Source organism: Miniopterus schreibersii, assembly GCF_964146895.1.
Source record: "Miniopterus schreibersii genome assembly, chromosome: 20".
NCBI classification, from domain to species: Eukaryota; Metazoa; Chordata; class Mammalia; order Chiroptera; family Miniopteridae; genus Miniopterus; species Miniopterus schreibersii.
In genome coordinates, this window is record NC_138122.1 from 23999837 (window position 1) to 24027816 (window position 27980).

At 57.6% G+C, this 27980-nt stretch overlaps 1 protein-coding gene across 1 annotated transcript; it reads right to left on the minus strand.

Annotated features, from left to right (window-relative positions):
* Positions 1–916: 916 nt before the first annotated feature.
* On the minus strand, positions 917–27980 carry DTX1 (deltex E3 ubiquitin ligase 1). The gene is made up of 9 exons (XM_081123227.1): positions 27625–27980; positions 12951–13626; positions 4939–5000; positions 4419–4580; positions 4068–4129; positions 3418–3576; positions 3162–3323; positions 2974–3063; positions 917–2148 (listed from the first exon to the last, which is right to left on the minus strand). The coding sequence occupies exons 1-9, from the start codon at positions 27881–27883 to the stop codon at positions 1924–1926; spliced, it is 1857 nt and encodes a 618-aa protein (XP_080979353.1). The 5' UTR covers positions 27884–27980; the 3' UTR covers positions 917–1923.

The following is a 27980-nucleotide window of genomic DNA, read 5'->3' on the forward strand; positions in this document are numbered from 1 at the left end:
AGAGGTAGCTCAGGAGCCAGGGAGGAGTTTCTGGGACTGTGGCCCACAGCCCAACCCCCAGCCCCCTGGGGTGTCTGCTAGAAACACAGCTCCCTGGGCTCCACCCACATCTGCATCACAATCTGAAGGCGTGTGGGTGGGAGGAGTCAGGATGCTTAACAAGCTCCTCAGGTGATGTGGATGAACCTGAGATTTGAGGATCACGGGGCCGGCGATTTTATCGAAAATGTTTGCAAACACCCGACCGGTGAAACTGGAAGGGCCTCCAAGGACTCGTTTCCGGTTTTGCGTGACTATAGGACTATAGGGTGGGACAGAAACTGAACCTACCTGGCTGGGGAGAGGGTGGACCAGGATCCAGCGCTATCCCACGGGTGGCCAGCAGGGGTCGCAGCGTCAACAGCAGCCACCTGGGCTCGCGGGGACACTGCAAACGCTGATCAGAAAGCTTGTTGCACGTCCTGGGATCTGTCCCTGTCTCTCCGGAGACAGAACCTGGCCCTCCTTCCCCAGGGCAGGGGCTGGGGCTCTGAGGTACCAAGGAGCTGATATGGTGTCTCCCAGCTCTCTCCCCGACTGTGCCAGGGGCTCAGAGCTCCCGGCCTGAGTTCCTCATTGCTCGGGATTGTGCCAGGGAGCACCGTGTGCACGGCCTGGTGCCCATGCCCGAGAGGCACCAGGGAGCTTTAACCTCCGCCCTCTTGGGTAGGGTCAGCCTTTGCCGCCCTCAAACCCTCTGCCCCAGGACAGGAGAATTATGGGAACCCTGCATCTCCCGCTGCCCGAGGCTGAGAGGGGCAAAGGTCCTGGGGCCGTCCTTTGTTGCAAGCTGCTTTATGGGGTGAACCAAAGGTCCCCAGGAACAGAGCCACCCCCCTCCCCTCCTTCCTTGGCAGGAAAAGACAAGGCGAGAAGGAGAAAGACCGTTTATTTCTCCACCCACAGTGGGACTGGTAGGTTTTCAAAAGAGCAATCGCTGGCGTCCCTTTAATCCGTGGCTGACTTCCGCCGCGGCAGCCAATCAACAGAGGCGGAGCTGGTGAGTTGCCGGGGCAACAGGCCCCTGGTTGGCGGAGCCCGTCAGCCGCCCTGCCGCCCGCTTCCAAGGACGGGGAACGGGACCCTTTGCGCTCCGGGCTGCTTTTCAGACCCGCAGGCTGCAGCCTGGCCGCCTCGCCTCGCTCCTGAAGCCAGAAGCTCTAGCCTTTGGATCTCGACGTGGGGAGCGATTTGATGGAGAGGATGGGGGTGGGGAGGGAAGGCGATCGGCGCCTTTATCTGGGACAGACAGGAGGCCTGGGGATGGGAAGGGGGGAGGTGGTCAGGGTCCAGAGGATGAGACACGAGCACAGAGTAAGACACCTCTAGTCCCCCGCCCCCTGTGGCCTGCCCTTTTGCAAAACTGCTCAGTAATCTGGGGGCAGAGATGGGGGTTGGCTGAGCTTCCCAAGTGCCCCTTTGTCCCCTAGGAGCCCCCGCAGGTCCCTAAGCGCTTGACCTGAATCCCCCTGCTGGCAGACAGATGTGATAGAGACGCAGATGGGATCCGCATGGGGTGTCACAGGGGTCTTCTGTCTCTTCCCCCCCAGACTGGGGGTAAGTAGAGGCACGTGGGTGTGCGTGCATGTGTTCAACAGGACACGTGTGTTTGTGTGGGGGGGTGGCGCTCTGTCTTTTTGGTAGGGAGGTCGCTGCGGTTTCTGGTACTCTCCCTGCGAGACCCTCTCCGGGTCGGAGCTGGCTGGCTGGCCGGCCGTCTTCCCATCGTTCCCCATCGGCCACCAGCCAAATTTCCAGCAGGCTTTCGGCGTCTTCCGCAGGCTCCTCCCCAGCCCTGAACCTGGGCCAGGAGGGCACACCTGGTGGAGGGAGGCCTGAGCCGGACCAGGGGCAAAGCAGGAGGGAGGTGGGCAGCCCTGGGCCTCAGGCCTTGGCCGTGGCCTCGGACACGCCCTGGGCTGTGAGCTCGGCCAGCACGTTGTCTAGATAGCTAGCGTCTGGGTAGCCGTGGCCCGTGAGGTTGGATCCGAACTCGGTCTTGTGGTGGATCTCGTTCCAAACCACGGTGTCCGACTCGCCGGTGGTGTTGGAGGTGCCGATGGTGAAGATGAGCCTCCGCTCCCAGGCCGTGATGAGCAGTCTCAACACCTGGAGAGCGCGGGGAGGGGGGTCACAGGCAGCCCCCGATGGCTTGAGCCCCTCCAGCCCGGCGTGGCCACTTCCTTCCCTAGAATGACTCCCCCAGTAAAAAGTTCTTTCCAAGTTACCTGCCTGTTTCTTCTGGGGTGAAGGAAGGGTCTTAAACTCATGGCCCCCTGCTGTGTTTGGTTTGGACCCCACACTGTATTAAATATCCACTCTGCAACGTCCTCAGCAATATTAAAAAACCCTAGCCCGGCCAGCATGGCTCAGTGGTTGAGCCTCCACCTATAAGCCAGGAGGTCACCATCCAATTTCCAGTTTCGGGCTCCATTCCCCATAGGGGGCGTGGAGGAGGCAGCTGATCAGTGACTCTCTCCCATCACTGATGTTTCTATCTCTCTCCCTCTCCCTTCCTCTCTTTGAAATCAATAAAAACCTATTGAAAAATAAATAAATAAAATTAAAACCTGGAGATTTCACATGAAAATCAGAATTTCTGGCTTCTCTCGAAAAACAGTAAAAGCAGACAAAATCTATACAGTAGTGTGGTGGTGAAAAGCCTGGACTACTTGGCTAGTAAATACAGGCTCCGTCACTTAGCTGTGTGACCTTGAGAAAGTTACTTGCCCTCTCTGAGCCTCTATTTCTTTATCTGTAAAATGGAGGCAAGACCTTGACCTCAGCAGTGCCTGGCAGGGCCAGACGCACACTAGATGGTTATGGTCAATGCTGGTGTGGGGAGGAGTGTGGGAACAGGGACTGGGGGTAACAGGCACCACAGGCCCGGCTGACAGTGGCTGGGGCCCTGGCCCACAGCCTTGCAACTCCTACCTTCCGGCCCTTCTCGTTGTTGGGCAGATAGCAGTGCCGAGGGAAGCCTCTTGCAGTGAACTTCTTCCCTGGGTTGGGGTGCTCCGGGCCCTGTGGGGAGGAGCAGCAGGGGCTTGAACCCCAGACAGGTGTGGGGGGCCTGTGGAGGGGTCAAAGGAGTTGGGGTCATGGGTCCGAGGGGGGCTCACCTGGATGCCTGTGGGGATGTCATAGACAATGCGGATGGTCTGGGTGTCAGCGAAGCCAGGCAGCGAGTGGGGAATAAGGTGGAACTCCATCTTCCCAGGAGGCTGAGTGCCCGTCTTCTCTCCGTAGATGGCCTTACAGGTGGGGCACTGCAAGCTGCCATCCTGGGGCAGGGGAGGCTGGAGGTGAGGTCCCCAGGCGTCCCTGCTCCGCTGGGCTCCCTTGCCTGCTCCCCACTCACTGTCCCCCCCAGCCCACCTTGTTGCCATTGGAGTACATGGCCACGAGGCACAGCAGGTGGTACATGTGGCCACAGCGGCCCAGGCGGCCCACGAGCTCGGGCCTAACACCCTTGTGCCGGAGCACGCCCTCGTAGCCGGAGGCCGTGACCAGCCGCTCCATGCAGATGGTGCAGTCCTGCGGGGGACACACAAGGGGAGATTGAGGACATCCATGTATCACAGGGAGAGAACATCCCGTCTACCGAATTCATATATATGGCTCCCTCACACTCCTGTCTGGAGGGATTAAAGGGCTATCAAAAGCAAAACTTAAAAAATATGGGTGAAAATAAGATACAAAAACTGTTGATCACCAAAAGATGGACACCTGTGATTCTATTAAACTCCAGCGTTTCTGTTTATCAAAAGACATTGTAGAGATAGTGAAAAGGTAAACCCACAAACTGGGAGAAGGGGCTGTAACACACAGAACCACTAGTAATTCACACTGTAGAGAGGGGAAAGGGGAGAGAGGAGAGGGGAGAGGGGAGAGGGGAGAGGGGAGAGGGGAGAGGAGAGAGGGGAGAGGGGAGAGGGGAGAGGGGAGAGGGGAGAGGGAGGACTCTCTTCTCTGCAGGCAAGGCCAAAGGCCCTCCACCCAGGTCCCTCCCCTCCCCCAGGACTCACCTCATCAGGCGGGTTCTTCACCTTCTGCATGTACCTCCGAACCACATCCTCAGGGTTCTTACCTGCAAGGACACAAGGGGATGGGCTTGAGGTTACCCAGAGCCTACCCCTGAGGCCTCGGCTCAGGATGGAGTCAGGGGTTAGAGGTGGGATTAAACTTCAGGGGTTGCTGCAGGTTAGATGCAATTGGAGTTGGTGGCAGAAGGGTTCAGGGAAACGGGAATTGAGATCAGGAGATGGAGGCGAGGTCATAAGTCCCAAGAACAAACTGGAGCTGAGGGGTGAGAGGGATTGTGGACAAGGGGTCGTGGGGTTAAGTTCAGGGGTGAGGATGGGGCGCGGAAGGCCTACTCTTCTTGAGGTGCTTCTTCTTGGTCTTGCGGCACACCCCAGGCACGCCGGGCACGGGCTTGACGTCGCTCTTGCTCACGGGCGGGGGGTGCAGGATAGGTTTGGGTGCTCTGGTCAAGCACACGGGCAGCCCGGCGGCGCACAGCAGGATCCCGGTCATCCCTGGGGGCGTGGCCTGAGTCAGGGGCGGGGCTCCCTCCAGGCCCTGCCCACCGCGCACTGCCACCCTCCTGTCATTGGGTGTAGCTTGGGGCCTCTCCCTCAGGCTCCGCCCACCTGCTTGCGTCCAGGGATCCCGGGGGTTCTCAGGTGGACGCGTGGAGTGTGCCCTGGGGACCCCCTCCAGGCTCTTGGAGAGCCTTCTGCAGGCCCCGCCCACCCCGGTGTCATGGCCCAATGGGAGAGGGCGTCCTCTGGGCCCCGCCCACCAGCTCGTTAAGGGGCGGAGTCACGGGGTCTGCAGGTGAGGTTGCCCCCTCGCGGGCCCCATCCCTCTCTGGAGTCCTGACCAGGACCTCACCTGCCAGGGCCGGGTGGACTGGCCCGGTACCGTTCAAGTTCTTCACCGGGAGCGCGGGGACCCTGACGGGAGAAGAGAAGCTGCAATCCCCACACTAAAGCATCGAGGGACCCTGGTTTGCCTTCTGGCTCTTGCTCCCGGGCACAGTCTGACCACTTTGTCACAGTCATCTAGGATGACCCCCAGGGAACTCAATTTCTACTTTCTGTGATAAGGTGGGGAGTGGCCAGGATCTCACTCCGGTTATGATGAACCCCTAGACTTGGTACAGGCTTTTCTCCAATCCACAGCCGGTCTCCTCCCCAGTGAGAGCACTTGGGTTCCAACGGCCCCCTTTCACTGGCCACTGTGCCTGAAACTCAACTCTTAGTGATTTAGTCAGTCCAGCCTCTCTCGAAGTTTGCTCTAGGAATCACTAATCCCCATAAAAGGTTCTGGGAAAGAAGGATTCTGGGATCCAATAAGTTAGGAAACACTTCAAAGTCTTCCTCTTGGAAAATTCACAACATACATGAGCATATTAAAGAATCTGATAAGTCCTGCACAAGGAAATATGGTTAGCGATGGTAAACCCAGGTTTTCCAAAAACGTTTGACAACGGATATTTTTTGCATCTCTGCAATATCTACTGATGCCAGTTACTGAGACTAAGGCATTGTTTTAGATCTCAGCTGCCCTACACTTTCTGTGGCTCCTTCAAAACCACAGAGCCCTGGGTTAAAAAGTCAATCTTGCTCCTGGGAAGAGGGTGGTGAGTGGGGTGTGGCAGTTTTTTATTTACCTATCAGCGAGCTGGGGGACAGCCCCAAGGCGGCCCCAGACCCTCTCAATCTGCAGGCTCCCTGCGAGAACCCAGGGTAGCATGGTTCCCATGACACCTGAGTGTGGGAACCACCTGGGCCCCCTTTTGATGTGGGATGTGCCGTTTCCTCCGAGTCAGTGAGAACATCCTCCTGCCCTGGACAAGAGACTGCTGCCCGCAGGCCTCCGGGAAGGGGGGCCAGCCTTCACTCTCTGCTCCGCCCTTTTGGGGCCCAGCCTGGCAAAGGGTCAGAGCAATCCTTAAGCGTCCCTAACATGCACGGTACTACCCCCACGACAGGCATCACCAATCAATCCCAACACCCCTATCCACTGAGCTGAATGCAACTTCAGAATCCTCCTCAACACAGCTGCAGGTAGTGACCACCATGTAAGCAGAGACGGCACATGATGAAAACTATTCACGTTTATTCTGCAGGTGATGGGACTGAGGCCCAGAGCGGGAAAGTGACTTCGCTAGGGTCACCCAGCTGTCTCTGGGTCCTGGAGTTTTTGAGGTAGTGGCCAGGGTGAGCCTACCAGGTTGATCTGTGGGGCCATCTGGAAAGGAGATCTCTTTGCCCTAGAGGTGGGCTAAAGCCTGTGACCTGGACCCTGGAGCTGGCTCAGCCCAGAGCAGGCTGCACAGCGGGTCCATGTGTTTGCTTGGGTCACTCCTCTCTCTCCCAGGCGGCAAAGCAGTTCAGGGCCCCAGGAGAGCAGGAAGCCACACTGACACTCCCTTCAGGGCAGCTGAGTTTCCATTCCTCTACCTAAATTTGGCCTCCCCCATCCCCACGCGTCCTGCAGGCCCCAGGCATGCCAGATCCTCTGATGATAGTTTCCAAGTCCCCCGATTGGTTTCAGGAGCCCTCAGAACACCTGGCACTTACCCAGGGGCCCCTGGGGAGGCCTAGGGGGCTCAGGCCTCAGTCATTTGGGTCCAAGTTGGTGAGGAGGGGGCAGAAGTGAGAATGCCATGTCATGGGGAAAAGGAAATTGAACAGTGCTTGGTGGGCATTCCCATGTTCCCTGGGCCTGCTCCTATCCCCTGTCCCCTTTTGGTGCCAACTCCGCCTGCACCTGAACCCCTGCTCTCTACAGTCCTAGGGCTAACTAAGTCCCCACCTCCACCTCTCTGCAGAACCCAGAAGCCTGAGGACATTACCACCACAGCTCTGGGGAGACTGGGTGCCCCACGGATCCAGTGAAATGCACAAGTGTCTGGCTGCTGTCTGGAGGCCTCGATCACTTCCCCTTTCCACGCTCCAGCACCCGTCTGCCTGGCCAAGCCTCAGTTCCCCCTCTGTCAAACAGGACCTCTCACCCTGCCTCCATCCACTCCTAGGGATGAAAGAGTGCAAAAGTCCCCCAGGGATACATTTGGAGGGATGGTTGTCACTTGGGGGTCAGATTTTCTAGAGGCCTGGGGCTCAGTGGCACTCTCCCCTGCCCTCTTGGTTTCCCAGCCTGCCCAGTGCAGCGCTCTGTGGGGGGAGCCCAGTGTTGAGGAGAGGAGAGGGGAGGGGAGGACCGGGCTGGCGGTTCCCACGGCCTGGGGTGGCCTCCTGCAGACAGGGGTGTGTGGTTTGGCCTCCCAGGGAGCGGGGCAGGAAGTGCTTCAGGTTTGCGGGTGGGGTGGGGTGTTTGGTTTGACCTCGTGATGAGGTGGTGGGGAAACAGCAGGCAGATGAGCTACAGACACTGCACACCCTGGAGCCGGGAAAGGGGGAGGGCGGGCAGGCCAGAGGGACACGGTGAGGGTGAGACTTTTCATGTTGCGCTTTTCAGCCGTCTTTTTTATTTTTATTTTTGAAGCATTTAGATGTAACACCTATTAAAGAACTGCAGAAACAGAATGTGGATTCTTTGAAGTAAAAACGTAAAAATCACTGCTAGAAATTCAAAACAAAAAGGAAAACACTCAAACACACCCACCACATCAAAGCCCACCTGCCCACCGGCTCCTGCCTCCTGCCTCAGCCCTACCTGCAGGCTTTTCTCAATATCCAGTGACCCTGTTACAACAAAGTGACACCAGTCTCTCTCCGGCTCACAACTCTGCCGGCTCCCGTCTCACTCACAAGTAAAAGCCAAAGGCCTCAACGCAGCCCTCAGGGCTCTGGAGGACTGGCCCCATTTCATCTCTGACCTCCTCTCCCACTGCTCGCCCCCTGCAGCCTCGTCAGCCACACTGGCCTCCTCCAACATACCAGCTGCGCTTCTGCCCCAGGGCCTTTGCACAAGCTGTTCCCTCTGCCTGGAAATCTCACCCCAGTTCTGTGAGTGGAGTGCTTCTCAACCCCCTTCAGTCTTTGCTCAAATGTTACCTTCTCAGGGAGGCCTTTTCTGACCTCTTTCTTGAAAACTACATCCCTCCCACCACTCCCTACACCCCTTCTTTTCGTTATTTTTACTCTGTAGCAGTCACAACTTTACCATATTCTAGAATTTATTTCGTTTATTGTTAGTCTCTCACTAGAACGTGAGCTCCAGGGTGGCAGGGGTGGTCCATTTTGTTCATTGTATTTGCAGGGCCCCAAACAGGAGAAGGGCAAGCAAAGGAAATAAACAAGTAATTGACAAAAGGAGGCCGCACTCTGCGCAGGAAACAGGAAGAGGTTCTCAGGCTCAGGAAGAACCGGGGCTATGGAAACTCAAACTGCATCTCGATGGCACCAATGAGGCTGGCGACAGGGAGGGAGAGAGGAGCACCCTTCTCCCGCTGCTCCAGAGTGGATGTCAATGGCGCAGACTTGAAAGCGCCACTTGGACATCTGGCCTCAAGCTGGACAGTGGCCTGTGTTGTCAGCCTCACTTCACAGGTGCAAAAGCTGAGCACCAGAGAGGGCAGTGAGCTCAGCTGGGGTCACACAGGGAGAGGTGTTGAAGCAGGGCCCAAACTCAGCCTCTGCTCCAGGGCCCGACACCCTGTGGAATCAGGGCCACGGGGGGCAGGGAGGAAGGGTCTCTGGGACCATGGCTAGAAACTTGGACACCCCAATACCCTGGCTGATGGGGGGATTTTGAACTAGAGTCCTAACTGTGTGACTTGGAGCAAGTGCTAGACTCCGGGAGCCTCCGTTTCCTCACATGAAAAATGGGGACAACAGGACCTGCCCCCTTGGGTTTCTGTGGGAGTTAAAAGAAGCGATGTATGTAAAAGCCCCAGCACGGAGCTCACATGATGACATGTGAGTGCTCAGTACAGAAAAACAGGCCTGCAGCTGTCCCTTCCCTCTCCCCTTCGCCACGTGGGGTGGAAACTCTGAGTCTGCCCCGCAGCTGTGTTCCAAAGTGCTGGACGCTGCCCTCTCGGGAGACAGGGCGGATCTTCCCCACCCCTGCGTGTCCCCCAGGCCTCGGCTGCCAGCTGGCTCCCCGCCCTGTCACGGGGGCCAGTGGAAAAAACCCCAACCATGGAGACACTCTGCCCCCACTGGCTGTGTGGCCTTGGGCAAGTCAGTGGGTCTCTCTGGGCCTCCACGCTGTTGCGTATCCCGGGCTGAGGCGAGGGTGGGGTGTGAGAACGGACTCGGAGCCCTCTAAAGAGTCCACGTCTCTCTTCCATCTGATCACACGCAATGATTTTGAATGATTTTAAATTCACGTGTGAATGGTGGTGGTTTGAGCTCCGTTTGGCAGATGGGGAAACTGAGGCTAGGGAGGGAAAGCTGTTTGCTCAAGGTCACCCAGCTGGGAAAGGAAGGCGAGAGGCCTGGACTCTGGGCCTGTTTGAGTCCTGCTTGGCAGAGAGGGAGGGTGGAGAGAAGGGAGCAGAAGGGAGAGAGAATTGAGAAGGAAAACGTGGGAGAGAAGGGGTGACAGACAGACAGACAGACAGAGACGGGGAGACAGAGAGACATACACAGAAAGAGACCAAGACTCAGATATGGAAGGGGAGTTACAGAGACTGTTCGCAGTTGAATTGTGTTCCCCAGACCGCGTCTTGTTGAGTTCCTAACGCCCAGTCCCTAGTCAGTTTGGAGACAGGTCTTTGCAGAAGGGATTCCAACGAGGTCACTAGGACAGGCCCTAACCAGCATGACTGGCGGAGACTGTGGGAGGGGCCACGAGGGTTCTGGGGGTGTTGGGGACCACAGCGGGGGTAGGAGCCTGGCTGCCTGGCTCCTCAGAGACCCTAACCCTATCCCCTCATTGGCTGCACCTGGGGCTCGATTGCCTCAGCAACAGGAAGCTTCAGCTGGGAGGAACCAGGGTCTGCCACCCCCATCCTGCCTTCCTCCCACTCCTCTCACTCAGCAGCAGGCTTTGGGGGTCCTGTGCCTGCCCCCTGAGCCAAGAGTATTTTGGGTTGGCATTCCTTGGAGATGAGGTTTGGGGGACCTCGACACAGGCTTGTCTCGCTGGGGAGGGTAGGTTAGAGGGGCAGAGGTGACACTGGGTGGGGTCTGCATGTCTAGGAAGGGATGAGGGAGGCCTTAGGGAGGGATAAGGGAGCCCTTGTCAGTCCCTACTCCCCCTTTCCAGGACAATGTCTGGTCTCAGAGGGTCAAAAACAGCTCCCAAGGGGAGGAGGGACAGAAAGATATAGACCGGGTGGGGGCACATGGCTGGGGAGAAGGGAATTCTGGTATGTCATAGGGGACATGTTTAATGATCAGCACCCCAAGGCCTCTTGAGCTCAAGAACACTTTATAGCTCCCCACTGCTGGCAGCACCAAGCCCAGGCTCCCCTAACGCTCCACAATCTGGCTCAGTAATTCCACTTGGGAAAAACCTCAGCCCCCAGTGTTCTAGCAGGGAACTCTTCCCCTGCGTGGTGTCCAGAGCCTGCTGGATTCAGTCCCACCTCCACCTTTTCCATGTACAGTACCCCTGGCTAGGGTACCCTTCCCCTTCTCACATCCCAGATCCCCTCATACCTCTAGCCCTGAACGTGCCATGTCCTAACCCCACTGAAGTTATGCATGCTGTTTCCTCTGCCTGGAACAGCCTTTCTGCAGATCTGGCTGCCTCCTCAGAGGAGTCTGCCCTGACCACCCCATTCCCGCTCAGCCACACTGCCCCATCCCACAACATCCCTAGCACTTCCCTCTCTGTGCAGTGATTGTGTTCATTTACTCATTTAATTCCTCTACGTCTGTCTCACCATCAGTCTGGACCCTGTTTGTCTTGTTTGCTCTGTGAACCCGCACCCATAGTACATGTCTGGAGAATTAGTACTGAGTAATAAAAGCTGAGTAATTCCCAGCCTGCTCTAAAACAGTGACTTTCACAAATTTCATCAGCAACTGAGAGATTCACTTCACCTGGCAACCCATCAAACACGTAGAAACGATGCAAAAGGTTCACGGAACAGTTCTTACCGTTACCCGCATTTTCTACTCTACGCTATTCCGTTCCATTCCCAGAAAATTCTGGTCACAACCTTCCGATTTCACAATCCACTAGTGGGTTACAACAATACAGCCCCAAAGAGAAGGTTCTCAGCTTCTTGCTGCAGAGGTCCCCAGAACTCTCCTGGTTCTGCCCCTCCCACACCCACTCCAGTTTGTTGTCCACTCTGTCATCCTGGGGCCCTCCAGCCCCCCCTTTTCATCAGGGAGCCGGAGCCAGGTTGCTATCCACAAGGAGCCATAATAAACACTCCAGCCTCCGGATCCCCAGGAGGGTGAGCCCCTCCTGCAACACTTCCCGGAGAGGCCCTCTCGACCTCCTGAGGTCTCCTCTCTGCTGGCACTGGGCCTGCCCCAGGGGAGTGGCCTGGAGGGGAAGGGAAGGGTGAGGCAGGCAGGTGGCAGCTGCTGATCTTCCCGTGGAAAGTTACACACCCCTGCACCCCATACCAACCTTCCTCCCAGATAACAAAACCAGTCCTCACTGTCAGCGCTAAACCGCGGTTATGTGTAGCCGCTACCTTCAGGTACACAGCCTCTCCACATGATGGGGGTTCCTGCACCCATTTCACAGATGATGAAACTGAGGCTCCATGAAGGGAGCCCCAGATATCACAGCTCAGAAGTGGCCGAGAGGAGATCTGAATCTAAGTAGACTCTCAAAAAGGGACAGAAGGCACCCTACTTGGGGGTCCCTTCCCTTCCCAAGGCCTCAGTTTCCCTTGGTGAAAGGGGAGGCCTGGATGAGGTGACCTCAAAGATTATATCCAGATACGACCTTTGCCGGTCTCAGGTCGTCACGGTCAGTGCCCTGGGCCAGGCTGCAGTGATACAAGCAGAGCTGGCTTTTGGCGCCTGCCCCTGCTCGTCAGGATCACGACCCACACTCCACCTGGTCTTTTCCCTTCTGGGCTGTCCCAAGGTCAAGGCTTCGCTCCTCCCTCTCACTCCCACTTCCTCGGGGCCAGGTCTCCGCTGAAACTGAGTCTGGGCGAGCAGCTGACAGGCACACTGGGTCGCTATCCCGGGACTTCGATGCCTTAATCCAAGGATTTCCACTCTTGGTAACCCCCAGTTCCCTTCCTCAAGGAAATCCCACTGGGAAATCCTGTTAATTCATAAGATTCCAAAAAGGGCCGCTCAGGTTAAAACAGGAGCAACAGGCCGGCTCCTGGGTGCCTGACTTCTCTCATCCATCACCCTCTCCTGCCACTATCTCAGCTCGCCCCAGGAGTCCCCAGAGCCCAGTTTGAAAAACACAGTCGTATTAACTCAAAGTAATGGCGATAATTCAGGGGAGGCCTATGGGGGAAATATTTTGGATGAGCGGCTAGTGCTGGCTGAAGCCTCCACGCCAGACGGGCATGGACTGGGGCAGGGGGCGGAAACCCTCCAAAACTTCGAAGACAACACAACACAGACTAGAATCCCACACAGGTCTGTTTCAGTCCCTGCTCTCCACCCGGGCGACCCTCAGAAAGCACCACTCCTCTCCCGCCTCAGCTTCTCCATCTGTCACCTGGGCACGACAGAATTATGTGGAGTAATAAACGAGAGAGGGAATACACGCCCTTACTGTCGCCGCTACGGCCCCACCACTTGTGAACGGCGTGATCCTGGGAAGCTGCGGACCCTCCCCCATCGGGGTCTTCCTCTGCCCATTGGGGATGACAATGGCACCTACCTCATGGGTCCTGGTGTGTGCAGGCAAATGAGCGGGGACACATTAAGGTGCTTAGTTAACGCCTGGCACAAAGGGACTACTTAACAGATCAGGATTATTGCTATCTCTGCAGTTCTCTGCCCCTGGCCCTGCTGGGCAGCCACCCCCGTGCCAGGGGCCCCTCTTACCCTGGCGGGATGGAGGCGCGCGCGCTCACGCTGGTAGCGCGCTGGGGTCCAGGCCGGTTGAGGTTGTTCTGGCCCGGGGTGGGCGCACCGCTGGGGGCGCTCGGGCTCCGCGGGGGCTGCGCGGGCTCGGTGGGGCCGACGGCGGGCGCAGCCCAGAGCGAGGCTCCAGCGAAGGTAGCGCTGGGGCGCACGGCGAGCGCTCCGGGGGGCGCTCCGGGGGCCGGCGGCGGCGGGGGCGGCGGCGGGGCGGCGGGGGGCGCCTTGCGGCGCTGCGAGGCCAGGATGGCGTTGGAGGCGGCGCGCGTGCTGTTGACCAGCAGGCACTGCTGGCAGGAGCAGGGCTGGCCCGAGCTGGCGCCCACGGGCCACGACTGCGACTTGGGGATGGAGCCGACGGTGAGCGGGTAGGCGAGGTCCAGGCGGCGGCGCAGCCGGCGGCGCCTGCGCGTCTGGCGGTTCATCTGCGACATGCTGTTGAAGTAGATGAGGTAGCAGAAGCCGAGCGACGAGAGGTCGAGCCACGGGTGCTGCTTCTCGTAGGCGTTCTGGATGGTGATGCAGATGTCCATGTCGTAGGCCGTCCAGGCGCCGCCGTCGCTCTCCCACTCCCACACGATGCCCTTGCCCGGCGCCGACGACGGGTCGTAGAAGTTGCGCCGCACGGGGCGCATGGTGCCTGCGCTCACAAAGGGCAGGGGTCAGGGCCCGGGGCGCGCGCGCGGGGAGGGGGCGAGAGGGTCCCCGCGCGGGGGGGCGGGGGGGGGCGCCTCTGCGAGGCGAGCCAGGCGCGGGAGGGGCCGGCTCCCTGCCCCTCTCAGGGTCAGGGCAGGCGCTGAACGAGTGGTCATCACGGGCCTGGGGGGCAGGTGGGGGACGGGGCGGGGGGCTCCTCTGGCAACGTCAAGCGGAGTCAGCACCCGCGGTGGGGACAGAGATCCACGCGGACACGCGGGGAGGGGGGGCATGCAAACCTTCATGAATTCACTCATTCATGCCGTGATTCTTGCATTAGCCCACTCATTTGTTCCCGCGCTGGCTCCCACACCCATTCACTCTGCAGGCCTCTCCAGAGGCCCCTGGCCCCGCAGGCAGCCAGGGTGCTTGGGTTCATGCCCGCACCCACCCGCTCCTTTCCCAGGCATTCAGTCACTCCTTGATGTACGGCCTCCCTGCTCTCAGACCTGCACCCCCGGCCTGTGCACCATGTTCCTCCCCTGGCTCCTTCCTCCCGTGTCTCCGCCTGGTCTACTTTCTGTGTTACCTAGTTATCCTGTTTTCCGTCTCCTCTGGCTAGAACATCACGGCCCCAAAGCAGGGACACTGTTAGCCCCCCAGCGCCTGCACCGTCGGTGCTCCCTAGGTATTTGTTGGACGCTTGAGTGAATCAGCGAGTTCAGACATTGGTCCGTTTTACTCAATTATTCTTTTGTCCCTGGTGCCTTTTGCTTAGCCCTGCGCCCGTCCATTCCTCTGTCCAGGCGTTCGTTTTTGTATTCGCCTGGCGGTTCATTTGCTCCTTCCTTTAACAAACATTCGCTGACCGGCTGCTCTTTGGAGGACTCCCTGCTGAGTGCTCATTTGAAAAGAACATAAAAAACTGCTTGATAACCCAGCCAGGTGGGTATGCACGCCCCCATCTCAAAAGCGAGGGCGCAGAGGCTTCGCTCCCAACCACTGCTCTGTGACTCCCAAAGCTCTAAGTGCTCCCCGAGAGCAAGGCCCCATAGGATGCTAGGTTAAGCAGAGATACCCAACATCCAGGCTGCAGGACTTCTCAGAGCCTTTAGCCTGCTCTGGCCTGGGGCCAGTGCAGAAGATTCTTTGGCTGGGTTTGCTTGCACACCTGCAGGAAAACTGCAAACTTGGCTGCTCCTCAACTGTGGGCAAGTCCCTTAAGCCCCCCCCCAGGTATCACTGGCCCCATCTCGAAAATGCAGGTGATGCTAGTTTATGACTCACCCTGTCCCTCACACAGGGCTGCTGGGAGCAGCGGGTGAGAAGAGCCACAGAGCACAGGGTGTGGGCAGGGCCCCAGGGCTGGGAGGCAGGCAGGCCTCATTTCAGGTCCTGACTGCCTGCCTTTCCAGCTCCATGACTCTGGTCAGGTGACTCAACGGCTCTGAGCCTCACTGTTCTCATCTCCAAAATGGGCACAAGCAGACCTTCCTGGTAGGGTTGATAAAAGAATCAATCAAGATAAATACTGTCTTATTGCTGATGATTCCAAAATTGGTCATAGAGGGTAGAGAGGTCCGGCCTCTTTGCTGAGAGCCAAACGTCTGCATCCGGCTGCCTCCTCGGCACCTTCCCAGCACCTTTTCATTTTTTTTAAATTAAAAAAAATATATATATATATGTTTATTGACTTCAGAGAGAGGAAAGGATAGGGGGAGAGAGAGAAACATCAATGATGAGAGAGTCATTGATTGGCTGCCTCCTGCACACCCCCAACTGGGGATCGAGCCCACAACCAGAGCATGTGTCCTGCCCGGGAATCGAACCCTGATCGCCTGGATCCTAGGCCGATGCTCAACCGCTGAGCCACGCCCGGCCGGGCTCCCAGCATCTTTTCAATCTTAGCTTTGCTGAGGCAGAGCTCTGGTCTTTGCTCATGGCCGAATCCCAAGCGCCTAGCATGGTGCCTGGCACACAGCAGGCCCTTATGACCATGTTTCCATTGGTAATTGGCACCTTCTAGGTGCCTGGCCCGGGAAGCTGCAGCCAGATGGATGGGGACCCGTCATGGTCCATCGTTCTCGGCCCCCCTCCACCCCTCGCTCCACCTTGCTCAGGCTTCTTTCTCCTGAGCACACACTCTGACTGTCCTCACTTGGGTCCCTACCCGGGGCTGAAGCAGCTTGTCCTCTGCTGTCTCTGTTAGAATTTCTTTGCCCTCTGTCAACTGCCCAGGCCCTAAGAGCTGGGGAAATGGAGGCACAGAGCTGTAGCTGCTGATGTGAGAGGAGGGAGGGCGTGGGTCCCTGGGCTCTGGTAATGTTCCAGCCAATCACATGAACGGTTCCCCGGGGCCTCTGGGGCAACCTCATTCTGATGCCTGATTTATCATTTTAATTGAGTGTGTGCATATTGATTTTTTCCCTTGACAACAGAGTTCTCCCAGGGCAGGCCTGAGAAGGGATGAGTTAGAGGGGAAATCCCGGGTCCTGTTCCTGCCTCTGCTTCTGAGTCCTGGCTTTCTCCTCCCAGGGCCTCAGTTTCCCTGTCTGCAAAATGGGGGTTCATATAGATCATCTTCATGTCTTATGTGCCTGAAGTACCACCACTAACCTACTGCTGAGGGTTGAGGTGCTGTGTTACCTGGAAGGTGTGACCCCTGGGTGGGAAGGGAAGGAAAAAGAAGGGATGGGAGCTCGTTGTATTTAACCACCTCGTTGTGCCAAGTCTTGAACTGGGCAGAGCAGGGTTAGGAGTGGGAGGGGCAGAGTGAAGTGGTTGAAACAACTCAAGTTTCATAGGCCATGTGCAAATTCTGGCTCCACATATAGCCTCAGTATTCTCATCTGTAAAATGGGGGTAGTAACACCTACTGTGGGACAAAGTAAGAGAATGTATGTCATAGGTGCTTAGCAGTGAGTGGGCCTATAGTAAGTGCTCGATGAATGTTAGCTAAGATGGCTATTGTTATTACCCACATTCACCCTCTCCCAGCCCTTGTTCACTTTGCGAACTCCTATTCACCCAACAAAACCCTCCACGTGTTCTCCTCCTCCAGGAAGTGCTTTTCTGTTCTGCTGCAACATAGCTTTTTGTTGCATGTCTATCCTTGTACTGTCATTCAATGATTCATTTTTGTTCTTAATCTTCCTCACTGGTTGATGGCTTTCAGGAGGACAAGAACCAGATCAGCATTACCAGCTCCAGGCACAAAGCCTGCCACAAAGGAGGCATCTGCAACTGAAACAGGCAACCTACTTGGCACAGGTCAGGGCTCAGCTGGAGTGGGAAAGAGGAAGATTCAGTCTTCATGGAGAGGGAGTGGAGACCGGAGCAGAAGCCAAAGCACACAAGGGCCCCCCAGGGGTAGGGGTGGGGACATGGCTCCTAAGGGCAGTGCAGGCCAGCTCTGCAACAAAGGACTCTGGGAGCTCCTCCGGGCCAGGTCAGGGCCCGCCAGCCCGGCCGCCCTCTCTCCAGGGCTCTCTTTACCAGGTATCGATTTTCCTGCCTGTTTACTGGTAGTTATTAAAGGCTGCGTCCCTGGAGTCCTTTTCAGACGAGATTGGAACCTGGAGAGCTGCAGTAATTAGGGCAGCTGCCGTCGGCCCCGCCGGGCCCGCACCCGCAACGCCGCTGCTGCCCGCCTGCCCGCCCGGCCACCTCTCCGCTCCCGCTCCCCTGGCCCTGGACCAGGCTGAGGGGGGCCAGCTGCTTCCCTGGTGACCTGCCTGGGCTGCGATCTCGACATTTCCAAGGGAGCCGAGGCGGAAATATCCCTTCTCCTCCACAGTGGCCTTGGCCTAGATTTTCAGCCAGAACAATGGGTCTAAGATGCGGCTGGAGGTTCTTCAGCCCAGGGGAGGGGGAGGACCTCAGACTGGTAGCTCGGAGACGCGGCTGGGCTTTCTCATTGGCCCACTCTGCGGGTGCCCTTGAGCAGCCCCCCCCCCTTGGGCCTCGAGGGCACCCAGCTGCGCTGGCCACCAGGGCCTGCGTCCCCATGGCAGTCAGGAACCTGTGTCAAGCACGGACCACTTCTGGGACTGTTTTTGTGCGCCTGCTTTTGTCTGTCCCCCACCCACCCCCGCCGTCGTGTTTTCGGAATGTTTGGTTGAAAAATTCCAATCTTGTTCCAGCTGAACTGAGGGGAAAGGGGCTCTGGCCAAATGTCAGCAGGAGGATTGCAGGAGCTGGGCCCCTGAGACCGGGTGTGGGGGCGGCCACAGCCACGGCAGCCAGTGACCAGCGAGATGAGACCCTGGGGGAGCCAGAGACAGGGAGAGATAGACACAGAGACGGAGAGAGACTGCATGTAAGAGAGACTGCCGGAGGCCAAGATCAAAGTGGGAAACGCTGAGGCAGATATAGGACAGCTGGGGCAGAGACAAACAAAATCCTGAAACCTAGAGGCTGAGCTGGTCACGGAGACTCAGAACAAGAGAGCGAGGCCAGGAGACGGGGAGAGCGGAGAGGAGAGGCAATGAGGGCGGACAGTGGCTACTGGAATGTCGATGTCAACAGGGCCAACGTTGACGAGCACCCACTATGTGCCAGATGCTGTGCTCAGTACTTTCCTTGCACTAACTCATTTTATGCTCGCATGGTTCCTTCCAGGGGGAGACCAGACTTATTTCTGTTTTACAGATGAGGCAACCAAGGCCCAGAGAAGTGTAATTTTGGGAGGGCTGGGAAGGATGCTCCATTCATGTAGTAAAGGAAAGGCCAGGAAGGACTGGTTCTAAAGGGTTCAACTCAGCCAAGTGGCAGCCCAGACTAGGATACCTCTGGCAATGGGGAACTCACTACCTCAGCTTTGCGCTTAGTTGTTTTGCTGTGAGAGGTTTCAGCCCTGAGAATGTGGTCCCAATCTGATCCCCTGCCTAGAGGTGGGTGTGTGGGTGTCTCGGGCCCCAGTTTTTTGCCTTAAGATGCTGTCTCTGGAGGGAGAGGGGAGGCCCTGAGCCCTCCTGCCTGCCCCTCAGCCTCCAGAGGGTTCCTCCCCAGGCTGGGCCAGCCCCAGGGCCTAAAAGGGAACTCCTCCCTCTGGGGTGGCTTCCCAGAGAGAAGCGACCTCAGCTTGGGGTCACCCAGACCCTAACGGGAAGGGGGGGCCTATGGGAGGCAGTCATGGGACATCCTGTCAGGTGGGGGGAGTCCTGCTGCAGGCTGAGGCCTGTGACTAGGTGTTGGGCACAGTGTTAGGCATGAATTGAGCACCCACTGGATGCTGGGCCCCAGGAAGGGACTTTACCGAGTCCTCCAACAACCCAGAAGTAACCATAACAACAACTGCTTGCATTCAGAGAACACACTTTTGTGGCCCAGGCCCTTTCTCCGCCCCACCCCACCTGATCACCTGCATAGCTGGCCCAATCCCAAGACTCCTTGGGAAGGCACAGAAGCCTGGCTGGAGCAGCGGCCATGCTGGGATTTGAACTGCAGTCTGTGGCCAGGGTGGAGCCCTGCGATCAATAATCCCGCAGGGTTTTGTTTCCCACCAAACTCTCCCGGGGGACTTGTCAAGCTGAACAGCAGCCCATTAGCGGTTTCTGCACGGTTTCCGCATGTTTCAGGCTGGCCCGGGCTCCTCAGGGTCTGCTGGCCGCCAGGCCAGGGTGGTGGAGACAGGGGAGGGGGGTCTCCAGCTGTGCCCAGGGAAGGCTGAGGGGCTGCGGGGCACTCAGAGAGGTTACCACCTTCAAATCGGTTTTGAAAGGCCCTCACCCTGGAGGCTGCTGGCGGCTGGAAGCTGGCTCTGGCCACTTTATGGGCTGTGTGGGGTCTTCCCAGTCACCTGGCTTTCAATGCACTTGGGTTCAGACCCCCTGGCACAGTGGCAACATCCAAGGGCAGGAAGTGAGGGGGTGGGGAACAGAAGAAGCAGAGAGTATTCTGTCTCTTGGAGCCCTGTGTGGCCTTGGCAATGGACCAGACCCTTCCAAGCCTCTCCTTCCTCATCTGTGAAATGGACATAATAGTAATAGTAGTAGTAGGAGTAAGCACAAAGCACCTACTGTGTGCCAGACACCTTTCTATACTCTACAGAGCAGGTACCATTATTATCATTGCTTTGTGCAAATGCTGAAGCACAGAGAGGTGAAGTGACTTGCCCAAAGTCACACAGCTACTAAGCTATCAAGCCAGGATTTAACTCAGCCAGATTTGAACTTCTCCCCACTTTTACTGCCACCACCCTGGTCTAAGCCACCTTTACTGCTTGTCCAGACTATTGCAGAAGCCTCTGTCCTGGGTCCCACCTTCCGCCCTTTGTACCCTGTAATACATTCTCCCATGGCAGCCAGAGGGATCTTTCACAAACTCACATCTGACCACATCACTCCTCCGCTTAACACCCATCAATAGCTCCCTAGTGCCCTTGGAATCTGTCCAGGCTCTTGCGCTCATCTTTGAGACCCACCACAAGCAGTCTGCACAGCCTCACACGCTGATGTCTAGTTATTCTCTGGACGCATCAGGCATGGCTGTGCCTTTGTGGGTTTGCACGTTCTGTTCCCTCTGTCTAGAATGCCCTTCCACTCACCCACCCCATTTTCCTTCCTGCTGAGTTTCTGCGCAATCCTCGTCGTTCAGCTCAAGCGCTATCCCCTTGGAATCTCCTCCACCCTTAGGGAGAATCGTTCCCTCCCTGGGGCCCCACAGCAACTGGTACCTGTAGTACTCCTGCTAAGGCACAGAGCTCACTAATCGTGGAGGCGTCTGTGCTCCCTCCAGCCTGGGAGCCTCTCAAGGGCTGGGCCAGCTTTCTGCCACCTTCGCAGCCCTCTACAGCCAGGGGCACAGGGAGGTCGGCACCGGGAAAATGCTAGCTGAATGAGTGAATGAATGAATGGCCAAGTACACATGAATGAACCTGAATGTGACAAATGATTGGGCTGGAGATCACAAGTTGGTGCTGGATGTGCTTTTGTTTTGGTCCGCATACTATTTACATTTTCAAAATATAATGACCAGGCACTTAAAAATGGGGGTGGACTCACTCACGTCTGGATTTCAACAATCCCAAACAAAATATCCAAAGATGTGGCCACAAGCATTGGCCTTCTGGGCAACAGTTAGCAGAAGGTGAGTCACAGTCGCCCTGTTCGTGTCTTCAAGTATTTATTGAGCACCTACTGCGTACCGGTGCTACAGAACAACAGTTGGAAACCTTCGCCTTCCCAGCCACGGCACACACTTCTGCCAGCTGCCTGGGCCCTGGGCCCATCTGCATTTTCCGTCTCTAAATGGGGAAACTTGGTCCGAGAGCGAGAGAAAGGGCCATGGCCCAAACCACCTACAAACCAGAGCTTCATCTTGACCCCGGGCCCCCCGATTCCCATTTCCGCAGTACCAGGTGACAAACACCTCAGAATGAATGAAGCTTTGTTCCCTGGGAGAGAGGAACTGGGGAAGGCTCCAGCTTGGTGCGACTTCAGGTAAATTCTATGCTTCCCCTGGCGCGCTTGGCCTGCAGTCGGAGGGAGCGGGGACGAGGGCTCGTGGCGGCAGGGGCCCAGCCTGTCATCGGGAGGAGAGGTGGCTATGCGGCGGCTGCTGGCAGGACCGTCTTAGCCGCCAGTGCTGCCTCCTCTGATTGCCTCGTTCTTTGTTCTGCATTTCGGGGCCTGGTGTTCAGCTCCAGGGCCTGGAGCCAGACTCCCCCCAGCACCCCATCACCTGCCTGCTTACTGCCTAGAGCAGCCTAGAGCAGCTCCAGGGGGACAGTGGCAGGAACCAAGAGAGGGAGAGGCGTTTGGCCCCAATGGACACAGCCACACAGGACCCCAGGGAGACGGCCCCCAGCCTGGCAGATCCTGGGGCACCAAGGTCAGGAACAGCCCCCAGCCTGGCACCTCCTCAGTGTCTGGCCCCCTGTACCACACCTGGCACTCCTCCCACCAGGACGGAAGGGCCTCGAGAGCAGCGATTTCTGTCTGTCCTATTCACTGCTGCAACCCTGGTACCAAGGACAGTGACTGGCACGCAGTAGGTGCTCATTAAATTCCTGCTGGAAAAAATGAATGAGTGCTGACCACAATCCCACGAGGTGGGTGCTGTTGTTGGGCCCATATTGCAGAGGAGGAAACTGAGGCTGAGGGAGGGAGTGTGCTTTACCCAAAGTCACATGCCCCTGCCCCACCCCCCATGACTAGCGAGTGGTGAGGAAGCCTGGAGTCTCGGCCTCACCCACAAGGTCCCTGGGGCAGACGGGTCCGGGCTGGGGCACCATGTTCTCAGCCGGTATCAGTGAGGGGCAGCTGGGGGCTGTGGGTGTCTGTCAACCGGGAGGCTGATGGGCTGGTAGGGGGGTGGCTATCTTAGGGCCCAGAGGCTGTCCTAGGGAGTGGACCCCACTGAGTGTGACACAGGCGTGAGAGGAAAGGGGGACAGACGTGGGGGGAGGGAGGGCTGGGAGGGCTCTGGGCACCCTCCACACCCTGACAACTCCACACTGGGGAGGCGGCTAAGGACCCCATTGCCCACGGCCTGTGGGCGCCTCCACTGTGACCAGTCCTGCCCCTTCACCTTCCCACGCTGGCCCTCCTCACAACCCGTCCCTCACATCTTCTGTCGCCCCCCCTTAGGACCCCGCCCCCTCCCTCACAGCCCCGCAGCATCCCTCTCACCTCCACTCCCATCCCCCACCTCCTCATGTCTCGGTCAGGCCACAGCTCCCTTGGACCCATGAGGCTGGAGGGTTGGGAGGGGGCAGGAGGGGGTAGAGGGGGAGGGGGCAGGGAAGGTGAGAGAGAGACTGGGAGGGCCTGACCCAGGGGTGGGCAGGGCGCCCTCGGTGCTGTCCAAGGTGCTGCGGCAGCGGGGCCCGGTGGGGGGCCGGCGCTGGAGGCCTGGCTCTGGAGCTCCCACCCATCTCTCCCCAGCTTGGGCAGGTGGCTCCCTGAGCCTCAGCTTTGCTATGTGTAAAATGGGGCGATGCCCGCTGGCTGGGTGGAGGGAGCCAGGCGGGCCGTAGGAAGAGCCTGCATCAGCCCCTGCGCCCAGCCTGCTCCAGCTCTGGCCTCTGAGGACCCATCATTAGCGCGGCTGTTCTGCAGTGTGACTCTAGGTCCCTCGGGGCCTGACCACTAAAAAGCAGCAGCTGGCAGCCCAGACAGGCCCTGAGGGACCGAAGAGGCCTCCCTTCCCCCCTTCCCCCCTTCCCCCCCCCCCCCGCCCTCCTCCTCTCTTCTGTCACAGCCTCCCTCTTCCACCCAGGCCCGAGGTCTTCTCCAGGACCTTGCCGATGCTGTTCCCTCTACCTCCAGTGTTCCTCAAACCACACAGACCCTCGGAGGATGACTCCTCCAGGAAGCCCTCCCTCTCAGGGGCCTCAGGCACACACCACCCACATCGGCGGGCCAAAGGCTCCCTGTACCTCTCCTACGAGGCATTTAAATGTTTCCCCTGCTTGAGTGTGCTAGTTATGTGCAAAGTAATATTCTTTGTGCTTTACTTACATCATCTCATTTAATCCTCACGACAACCCTCTCAGGGAGGGACTATTCTTATTTCCATTTTACAGAGGAGGGAGCTGAGGCTCCGAGAGGGCAAGGGGCTTGCCCATGGTCACAGAGCCAGCCAAGGGCCAGCTGGAATGCAGGTCTCTATCTGGGGCCTCATTAATCAGGAGATTCACTGCTATTCCCATCATGTCTCTGCCGTTCCCTCCACGGGGCTCCTACATCAATGAGGCAGGGGTCCTGTCCTGCTCGCCAAGCCGCAGGACCCAGGCCAGGCCTGGCACTAAGCAGGCATCTCTGAGTGTCACATAAAAGTGAGGATGGATTTATGGTATCAGAAGAGGCTCTGGAACCAGGTGAGCTGCCAGAATCCAAAAGGGGGTGTGTCTGTCTGTAATGATGGAAATGGAGGGAGTGTGACAGGTGGGAATGAAAGTCACCATGTGTGGATTAGTTGAACCTGAGTCACCATGGGACAGACACCTCCCCACCCAAACATGCATAATCCTCTCGCCCCGATGGCAGGCCCAGCCCCAGGGGGCTCCGAGCTTGGCTGGGAGAGGGTCCCAAGGGGTCCTGTGACTAGGGAGCTGGCCCTAGAGGCCTCTGGGTTGCACACGCTTTTCCTGCCTTGGGAGAGACCCTGACAAGTCCCAACTCAGCTCTCAAGGGAGAAGGGAGAGGGGACTTTCTCAGCCCAGCAGTGAATGTCACCTTGTCCTATATCCCTGAGAACTATTGGAGAGGCCTGGGTTCCAGCTTGGGATGGCTCGGCTGTGTTACCTTGGGCAAGTTACCCTCTCTGGGCCTCAGTTTTCTGTCTGTACAATGACCTGCATAGGAGCCTACATTCTGACAGTGTTTTCCCTGGTGATGACTGCTGCTCCATCTGGGTGGCTCCACCTAGCCTCCCATAGCCCGAGCATGTCTTCAGACAGGATGTGCCCATAAAGGCAGGGACCAGGCCTGAGTGGAGCCCCGGCCACCCACAGAAGGGATGATGTAGGCTTGGGAGATGCCGAAGCCAGCTGGCACCTGTTACTCCAACCTGACAGCTTGGGAGCGCAGGCACACTTGTGTTTTGAGCCTTGGGGACAGCAGTTGTGGATGGTCCCCAGCCTGGCCTCCCCCAGCCTCAGCTGTCCCATCTACAGAATGGACAGAAAGCTGCCACAAGTTCCCCCAGCAGCAGAGAGAGAGGAGAATGGGAGACGCCCGTCAGTAGGAAAGGTGGCCCCCTCTCCCCTTCCCCCAGCCACGGGCGTCCAGGGAGGAATCTGGAAATTGCCTGGAAAGTGGCTAAGTCCCATCTCTGTCCAGCTGTGGGGACTGGGTGGAAAATCCAGGCACTGGGTGAGGTCCTCGGCGGGGGTGGGGCTGGCAAATGACCCTCGGGGAAGTTGTGGTCTCACAGGGGGCACCACTATGAGTGACGGAAGGTCATGTGGCCCAGGGTCACAGCATCCCCCTGCTTCAGAGGGAAATTCACATGCTATGGGGAGCAATGACGACAGCCCAGCAGGGGAGGGGGGAGGGGGCACTGGCTGAATGAACAGCAGCCCCCATGGGACTGGGCCTGGCCTCTCCCCTGCGGTCCCAGCCTGTCACCTGGCTTTCATTCACCGGCTGCAGGACAGGCACACAGACAGGGCACTGTGTGTCAGTGGTGCACAGCGGGTTGGTGCTGCGTGCATGCCTGAACACGCGTGGCCACCCACCCTGGCACACATCACAGGGCATGGGTCTTAGCGTATGCCACACTGGGCACTGTGGCACCAGCACTGTCTTACCCCACGGGGGCAGGTTAGGAACACGAAGGGCGAGGACTGGCAAACTGCGGCCCCGGGCCAACCGCCTCCCGCATGCTTTTGTGCGGCTCACGAGCTGAGAGCGAGATCACGGCCACGTTCATTCATTTACAGACCGGCCGCGGCTGCTCTCACGCGACAACGGCAGGGTCGAGCTGTTTCAACAGACAGTAGGGCCAACAAGGCTAAAATATGTCCTATCTGCCCCTATCCCATGTCAGGGCACTAGCAGAGCTGGGCATGCGCTACACCCCCAAGTTCAAGTTCAGCTTCAATGAACTTACCAAGAATTTTACAATGACATCTAGAGAGAAGCTGTGCTCATTTCAATACATATACGCAAGCTTTGGGTTTTACAACTTTATATTGTTTTGTGTGTGCGTATGAGGGAGGGGACAGAGATGCGTAATCTTTTTAAATTTAGGATCTCCCACTCGTTTTGAGTATCAGAGTGTCCAGCACATGCTAAGCACATGGTAGGTGGTTAGTCAAGGTTTGTGGGGTAAAATAACAGGCTTGGTTCTCTCCACCAACCCATCAACCTTGCTAGCAAAGCGACGCCATTGCCCATTTCACAGATGTGGAAACTGAGGCCTGGAGAGGTGAGGACACCTGCCTGAGGGTCTTCCCTGGACCTTAAACAGTGAAGACGAGACGTCCTGGGAGAAGGGTGCACACACACTATGACACGTCTGGGGGTCAGTGTGCCTTCCCTCCGGCAGCTTTCCTGGCGTTCTAGGTCCCCTGCCAGCCCCGCAGGTTCCCAGGCCTGCCTTCCTCGCTGGGGGTCTGGGCAGGCTCCCAGGAGCCCGTGGAGGGATGAGGGCTTTTTTTCCCTTTTCCGGCAAACAGGGGCAGGTGTGGAGTGAGCAGTTCCGGGAGGGGGTGGCGGGAAGTGACCAAAGCTGAACTTCTGGGGGACTCAGAGAGGCTGGACCGTGACAGGTGCCAGTGAGAGTAAGGGGCCTGCTGAAAGGGGGGGTGAAGGGAGTTTGAGGAACTAGAAACCCAAGTGGGGGTGCTGCAAAGAGAAAAAGGACCCTAAAAGGGGGGATCAGAGACAAATTGGCCAGCTAGGCAGCCTTGGGTGGGGCTATCCCTGTTCTAAGGACCACCCCCCATCCCAAGCCAGGCCTGGAAGATGTCCATCCAGCACCAGCTCTGAGCCTGCAGACACCGAGCCCATGAGAAAACCCACTTCCTTCTGCGGTCAGACCCCTGCCTTCCAGGAAAAACCAGAGAGAATGAGACGGGGATGCCTGGCACTTCTCATTTCTCTCAGGGGCACAGTGCCTCTCATTTCTCTCAGGGGCACAGTGCCTCTCTGGAAGAACAGGCACAAAGACTCCATGATGACTCGCTCAAAATATTTAGAGCCCTCTTTGTGGCTGTCCAGGCCATGCTCCAACCTCATGGTGTGTAAGCTTCCTCACATTTACTGCACTCCAAATGGATTTGAATGTACGCTACTCCTTCCTGCCACAGGGCCTTTGCACTGGCTGTGCCTTCTGCCTGCCTGGAACACTGCCCCTCGCAATCTTCAAACTTCCGCTCTAACATCCCTTCCGCAAATGAGCCTCCCATGACCACTCCTAGGCCAGGTTTATGTCATATTCTCAGACCTGCAACTGATTATCTGTGAGATTACGTCTCCAAGCTGTTGCACGGGATTCTGCCATCCAGGGATTCCCAGGACGGCCCCCAAACCTCCATCAGCTGGCCCTTGGCATCAAACATGACAAGGATTCTTTGGCAGCCTCCAAGAGGCAGGGGCTCACCATCCCCCACTGCCCACCAGGCTTGTCACAGAGACCACCAGGCAACAACGACTCAGGGAGATCTCCACGGCGATGGCACGTCTCCAGAACAAAAATGCGGGGACTGGACCTCCCCGTTTTTCTCACCATCATCACTTATCACACAAGCACCACGACTGCCATCAAACTCATTCTCTCCACCCCATCATCATCACCACCCCATCTCACCAACCCCAAGACAGCCACCAACACAACCATCAGCACCAATCAGTACTCCCACTGACACCACCACCACCATCTCCTCCATCATGACCCCCCCACCTCCCCCCTCAACACCACCAGCATCATGCCACCCAGCACCACCAACGCTCAGAGCCGGTGCTGGATACCAGTTAAGAGCATTGGCTCTGGAAGTCAATGGCCTGGGCTTGAATCCCAGCTGAGTTTAAATCACTTAGCTTCTGTGAGACTCAGTTGCTTCATCTGTAAAATGGGATGACTACTACTAATAATACAATAATAAGACTTACTGTCTGTGATTGTTGGGGAAAAAGTCAAGCGAGGAAGTGCATGGAAAGTCCTTTTACTATGATAACTGAGTGCTAGTGTTTTTCTATGTTCTGTGCTCAGTAAGCACAATTTTATTTCATCCTTACAGGGCCCTGAGAGCTATTAATCCACCCATTTTACAGATGAGGAAACTGAATCGGAAAGGTGATGATGTAACTTGCCTGAGACCCTACAACTAAGAGGCTGGATTGGAACCGAAGTCTTAAACCGGACTAGGCAAGGCTGTCCCTCTTTGGGGGAGGAGTGGGGGGGCTGGATGGCAGACTGGCCTGCCTGAAGTCCCGGCTCCCTCCCCAGGGACACGGGGGATGTCAGCAGCCCCCCAGGCGAGGCGGTGCTGAGGGAGCGATGCTGGTGGTGTTTGTCCCCACCTGGCTCTGCAGGCAGCGGGGCCACTCACCTGTGTCCTGGCGAAACTGGTGCATGGACTGCAGGTCGATGATGTAGGGCACCAGCTGGGCATCCACCTGCCCCAGGACCACGGAGCCCCGCGCGTCTTCCTTGAGCACGTTCTCGATGTGGTGGCACACGGTGGCCGTGTAAGGCCGCCAGCGGTTGTGCTCATTCAGCCACTCCCACACCACCACGCGGGCCACGTTCTGCGGTGGGAAGCCCAGCCCGTTCACCTGCATCATGACACCCTGGCCTGGCCGGGACATGGCCACTGCCGCCTCAGGGGCCAGGACCCCTCCGTTGCTGGCCCAGCTCCTCCTGGGCCCGGAGAGGCAGGGCGCTTCCTCTGTCCCCAGGGCAGCA